Below are 6,789 nucleotides of genomic sequence, written 5' to 3'. Positions count from 1 at the left end.
AATTCATTTTCATTATGAATATAATATATATTAGTTTTAAAATTTATACATAGACACTGCATTATCTACTATTAATTTGTATTACTCTATTGAAAGAAATATCAATAATAATTAAATATATAATAATTAATAATACTATATTATTTGATTATTTATAATAGGTTGACACATCAATAATATTTTAATAAAAGAACATATATAATATTTAATGAAAGAATAAATAGGACAAAAATCACATTTTAAATGGAAGATAATATATCCACAATTATATTCACTATTATAAGAATCTATATTACTCTCTTATTTGATTTAGTTTGATAATATAATAAAAATTGAATTGGATGTCATGTATTTTCATAGAGGTGGTCAAACACACATTAATTAGTTCAATTAATGGTTTATTGACTAAGTTATATATGTGAGATAATTATACATTATAGTTATATCACTAGTGAAAATTAATTCATTTTCATTATGAATATAATACATATTAGTGTTAAAATTTATATCATAGACAGTGCATTATCTACTATTAATTTGTATTAATTTATTGAAAGAAATGTCAATAATAATTAAATATAAAATAATAAATAATACAATATTATTTGATTATTTATAATAGGTTGACACATCAATAATATTTTAATAAAAGAGCATATATAATATTTAATGAAAGAATAAATACGACAAAAATCACATTTTAAATGGAAGATAATATATTCACTATTATAAGAATCTATATTACTCTCTTGTTTGATTTAGTTTGATAATATAATAGAAATTGAATTGGATGGAATGTATTTTCATATAGGTGGTTAAACACACATTAATTAGTTCAATTAATGGTTTATTGACTAAATTATATATGTAAGATAATTATACATTATACTTATATCACTATTGAAAATTAATTCATTTTCATTATGAATATAATATATGTTAGTGTAAAAATTTATACATAGACAGTGCATTATCTATTATTAATTTGTATTACTTTATTGAAAGAAATGTCAATAATAATTAAATATAAAATAATAAATAATACAGTATTATTTGATTATTTATAATAGGTTGACACATCAATAATATTTTTATAAAAGAACATATATAATATTTAATGAAAGAATAAATAAGACAAAAATCACATTTTAAATGGAAGATAATATATTCACTATTAGGGTTACTTAAATTCTTTGATGAGATTCGATTGGTTGCTTTGTGAATGTGTGTCTCCAAACTTCTGGGAAACTAGGTTAGTCTCCAAACTTCTGGGAATCATCATCTTCTACATCATGACAACTAACTTCATCCCGTGGAGCTTCCTGGGTGACATGAATAGTGGGAATCAGGTGGATCCTGTGGTTCACAAAAATGCTCCAACATCACCAAAGAAGATGTCTTTTGCTCAAGCTTTAAAATCTTCATGTGACATAACTTCTTCACAACTTCCTCAACCTTGCATAAAGGGGGACACCATTGCCATTAAAATCCCTGAAGAGGAATACCAATCAGGGCTACAAAGGTGCAAAAACCATCTTCATGGACGGCTCATCTTGTCTAAAGGCGACTCACCTATGAAGTTCACAGATCTGAAAAACAAGCTCCAAGCTTTGTGGAGCAACATTAGTAAGTGGACTATGATTTCCCTCGGTAAGGGCTTTTATGATTTCGCATTCTCCTCAAGGGATCTTGGAGCTTGAAACCTGGATTCCTCAGACTCTTTCTTTGGTCACCTGATTTTAACCCAAACCTGCAAAAATTGTCACATACCCAATGCTGGATAAAGATACACAATCTTCCTCAAGAGTATTGGAGCCCGAGAATTCTTTTCTCTATTGCAGGGGGTATAGGGACTCCAATCTCGTTGGATGAAGCAACACACACAATATCATTTGGGCATTTTGCCAGAGTATTGGTGGAACTCAACTTAAAGACAAACCTGCCTGAACAAATCCTTGTTAAAAGGGAAGGATTTGCTTTCTTTGTATCCATCGAATATGAAAACTTGCCAAACTTCTGTCAAGGATGTCAAACCATAGGCCACATGGTTGCTCATTGTCGCAGAAATGATAAAAATCAGGATTCAGAGGGGGCTATAAAGAATAGGAACAAAAAGACAAAGGTAGAGGTGGTAGCTCCAAAGGGGAATGAAATCAATGATTTGACCATTAATTTGGAAATTGAGAAAGAGGTGGAGGATAATTATAAAGATATGGAGAGACTGGTAATCTCACCAAAATCCAGGGAGAACTTAGATAGTCAAACTGATAATGAATTGGATATAACAAGAGTGGAAAATTCAGTTGAAGGAGTGGAATCTGATTCTCAGAGTGGAAACATTATAGTGCAAAAGACAGAGGATTTACATAATGTTGCAGCCAATGATAGTCGCATAGTGGGCAAGCTGTGGGCGGATGAGGAAAGTAATGAGGAAGGGGAGGAAGAATTTTCCAAGGTTCTCAGCAGATCTCAGAAGAAAAAGATGAAAAAGATAGAGCAGTCAGCTAAGGTATACCAGACTAGAAATGGTGGATATCTAAGCACTTCTAAATGAGAGTCCTCTACTGGAACTACAGGGGTTTGGGGAACCTTAAATCAAAATTGTCCCTAAAGAACATGTGCATTACCCATAATCCAGATATAGTTTTTTTGGCTGAGCCTAAGATTCTAGTGGAGGTAATAAATAGCAGCTTTTGGTCTAATATGAATCTGCAGATTTTTGTTGTGAATAATAGAGGGAATCTCATTCCTTTAATTTGGGGTTTATGTAAAATTGGGCTATGCCCTTCTGTCCTGGTAAATTCTGATCAGTATATATCAATAGCCATAAACTTTGATAATAAATCTCTTATGGTTTGAGCAGTTTATGCCTCTACTAGTTACTTATGTAGGAGAAACCTCTGGTCTGAGATTAAGGCTAATATTCTAGCTCACCCTTGCTCTTGGTGTTGCATAGGAGATTTTAATGTTGTAACTGGTGCTCATGAATGCAGAGGCAGCACTCTGCCTGCCAGAGTTTCTTGCAAAGAGTTCCAAGATTTTATTGATAATGCTGATCTTTTTCAACTTTAGACCATTGGAGCTCAGTTCACTTGGTCCAACCGCAGAGGAGGAACTGCTTTAACTGAGAAAAAGCTGGATAGAGCTCTCTGCAATGAGAGTTGGATCAACAACTAGAGCCAGGTTTCTTGCTGCATTCTTCCTATAGTGGCCTCTGATCATCACCCTTTGTTATTCCAATCTATTTCTTCAACATCTTCTAGACCCTCTTCTTTTAGATTTCACAAAATGTGGTTGGAGCAGTTGGACTGTAGAAGACTTGTTAATGACATTTGGAACACTGAAGTGATTGGTTGTCCAATGTTCATTCTTGCTCAAAAGCTTAAAATTCTCAAAAAAAGAGCTTAGACATTGGAATATTAATGTTTTTGGAAACATTCATCATAGGGTGAGCATAGCTAAGATGAATGTGGAGAATATTCAAAAGTGCATCAGTGACTTGGGTGCTGAGGACTCCTTGCTAGAGCAAAAGGACATTGCTCAATCTGAGTTAGCTAAAGCTCTTATTGCTGAAGAGATATTATGGAAGGAGAAAGCAAGGCTGAATTGGCATTTGTATGGAGATAGGAACACTAGCTTCTTTCACAAGGTTTCTAAAATTAGACATACAACTAAGCCTATGTCCATGCTTAGAGTTGGTGAAACAATCTTAACTGACCAGTTGGATATTTCAAACCATGCTATAAGCTTCTACTCTGATTTGTTTGGATCTTAGAATGACACATCTCCTAATAATCTAATCCATGATGTGGTGCCAAGTCTAGTCACAGATGATGATAATGAAATGGTAACTAAGATGCCTTCCAATGATGAAATTAAATCTGCTGTGTTTGCAATGAATGGTGATGGAGCCCCTGGTCCAGATGGCTTTAGTGGGTGTTTCTACCAACACTTCTGGGATATAGTGCATCATGAGGTCTGTAGTTCAGTGAACCAATTCTTTACTCATGGTTGGATCCTCACAAATCTGAATTCCAACTCTGTAGTCTTGATTCCAAAAACTGAAGGAGCTGATAAATTGGAGGATTTCAGGCCTATTACTCTTGCCAACTTTCAGTTCAAGATAATCACAAAGGTGCTAGCTGACCGTTTGGCATCCATTGCCACTAAAATCATTTCTCCTCAGCAGAGAGGGTTCATAAAGGAAAGGAAAATCCAGGATTGTATCTGCATTGCTTCAGAGGCCATCAATTTGTTGGAGCATAAAGCTTTTGGAGGAAATTTGGCAATAAAACTTGACATAAAGAAAGCCTTTGACACAATGGACTGGACCTTTCTCCTTGACACCCTAAAGGCTTTTGGTTTTAACCACAAATTCTGCAATTGGATTAAAGCCATTCTTCACTCTGCTAGGCTTTCTATATTGATCAATGGTCATAGTGCTGGTTTATTCAAGTGTACTAGAGGGGTTAGACAGGGTGATCCCCTTTCTCCTCTTTTTTTTGTATTGCTGAAGATGTGCTCAGCAGGGGCATATCCAAGCTTAGGTTGGATAATAGGCTTAGCACAATCTCAGGGCCTAAGTCCATCCATACCACCAGCCATGTTTTATATGCAGATGATATTCTCATATTCTGCAAAGGGGTGAAGATGGAATTGATGAGTTTAAAGAAACTGGTTATGGTCTATGCTCAAGCTTCTGGTCAGGAAATTAACATTGCCAAATGCAAGTTTTATGCTGGAAATTTCTCTGCTAGAAAGAAAGATTTAATTGCCTCATGGTTGGGCTTTCATGCTGGTAGCATACCTTTCAACTACCTAGGGGTCCCCTTGTTCAAAGGAAGACCAAAAAGGATCCACCTCCAACCTATTGCTGATAGAATTCTGAAAAAAAATGTCATCTTGGAAAGGGTCCTCTCTATCTATTATGGGCACGGTGGAGATTGTTAAATCCATAATTCAAAGCATGATGGTCTATAGTTTCCACATCTATAAATGGCCAATTTCCCTGCTAACTTTAGTGGACAAAGGGATAAGGAATTTCATATGGGCAGGGGACATAAAAAAAAGAAAGATAGTCACAGTGGCTTGGTCCAAAGTGTGTTCTCCTATTTTGGATGGAGGATTGGGTCTCAGATCAGTAAAATTGATGAACAAAGCTTCTCTGTTAAAACTTGCCTGGGAAATGAGGACATCTAGCCAGGAATGGGCCCTGCTTTTCAGAGACAGATTTGGGTATCAACATTCCCCGGCTACAAGGCATTTCAGGTCTTCAATCTGGTCTAGAATCAAAGAGAACTGGCATGCCTGCAACTCAAACTCAATCTGGTTAATAGGAGCTGGTCATCAAATCAACTTCTGGAAGGACAATTGGCTTGGTGAGCCACTGGTTGAGCTAATGAACATCCCTCAGGAGTTACATTCCTCTCTCTTATCCTCTGTAGCTTGCTTCAGGCAGGGAAATAGCTGGACAATTCCTTCATTTATGAACAGGTTTTTCCCTAACATTATTGAAAAGATTGCAAAAACTACAATAGCTGGGAACTTGGACAGACTAGTGTGGAAAAAGACTCTAGATGGCACCCTCTCCCTCAAAGGTGCTTATAATGAGGTAATGAATTACACAAATCAGTTAAAATGATGCAAGTTGATCTGGTCTGCTAGTACTGCTCCATCTAAGTCCTTCATCACTTGGAGAATTATGAACAATAAGATGCCTACGGATGATAATCTCAGGAAAAGAGGCTGTGCAATAGTATCCATTTGCAATTTGTGCAACTCTCATAGTGAGAAGGAGGATCACCTTTTCCTGCATTGCACATTTGCATCTAGTCTTTGGGATTGGATCAATCATGTTTTCTCAATCAACCTGAACAACTCTTCTCTCAAAAACATTTTGGATGACTGTGCTAAGATGCTCAATAAGCAGGTTAAAGAGGTTCTCATAGCCTGTGCAATAAACACCTTAAGCACAATCTGATTTTGCAGAAACCAGAAAAGGTTTGAGGGAATTATAATCACTGTCTCTCAGGCAATCAGAAGGATTAAGAGGGATACTTCATTAGTAGGAAATTCCTCCTCTGCCTCTGCCTCTCCTAATGTTGAGGATCTCTTGATCCTTAGAAGCTTTAACATAAATGACAAGTTTAATCTTGCTCCTAGGATCACGGAAGTAACTTGGCTCCCTCGTGAAAGGGGTTGGATCAAAGTAAACACGGATGGAGCGGCTCATGATTCTCCAGGGCATTCAGGGGGAGGGGGAATTTTCCGAGATCATAACGGAGTGTATATCACAGCTTTCTCTAAGTATCTAACCATTCAGAATGCTATCTTCGTTGAGTTTCATGCAGCTTTGCATGCTGTGCAAATTGCTTATAATAGAGGATGGAAGCAACTTTGGATTGAGGTTGATTCAAGCATGCTTTTGGATATCTTTAGTGGTAAATCTAATCCTCCTTGGAGTCTTTAGAATGATTGGATAAAGTGCAAGGAGAAACTCCATACAATGAATTACAAAATCACACATATCTTTAGGGAAGGTAACAATTGTGCGGATAAATTAGCTTCGTTTGGCATTGTTTCAAGAACTTACTCAGTTTGGAATGTAATTCCTAGTTTTATCTTTAGTGATTATACTAGGAACAGATTGGGAATGCCCAATTATCGTTTTAGGAACATGTAAATCACTCTCTCTTTCAATATATTGGGTGTATTCACACCTTTGCTTTAAAAAAAATATATTATAAGAATCTATATTACTCTCTTATTTGATTTAGTTTGATAATATAA

At 35.7% G+C, this 6,789-nt stretch overlaps 1 protein-coding gene across 1 annotated transcript; it reads left to right on the top strand.

Moving 5' to 3' along the window:
* LOC109334024 lies at nt 3,464–6,469 on the top strand. The gene is made up of 6 exons (XM_019569596.1): nt 3,464–3,649; nt 3,776–4,445; nt 4,517–4,936; nt 5,022–5,611; nt 5,714–5,938; nt 6,032–6,469. The coding sequence occupies exons 1-6, from the start codon at nt 3,464–3,466 to the stop codon at nt 6,467–6,469; spliced, it is 2,529 nt and encodes an 842-aa protein (XP_019425141.1).

The sequence above is a fragment of the Lupinus angustifolius genome, chromosome LG19 (assembly GCF_001865875.1).
Source record: "Lupinus angustifolius cultivar Tanjil chromosome LG19, LupAngTanjil_v1.0, whole genome shotgun sequence".
In the NCBI taxonomy this organism is placed as follows: domain Eukaryota; kingdom Viridiplantae; phylum Streptophyta; class Magnoliopsida; order Fabales; family Fabaceae; genus Lupinus; species Lupinus angustifolius.
The sequence above is the reverse complement of the archived record's forward strand: the minus strand, read 5'-3'. Positions and strand labels throughout refer to the sequence as shown.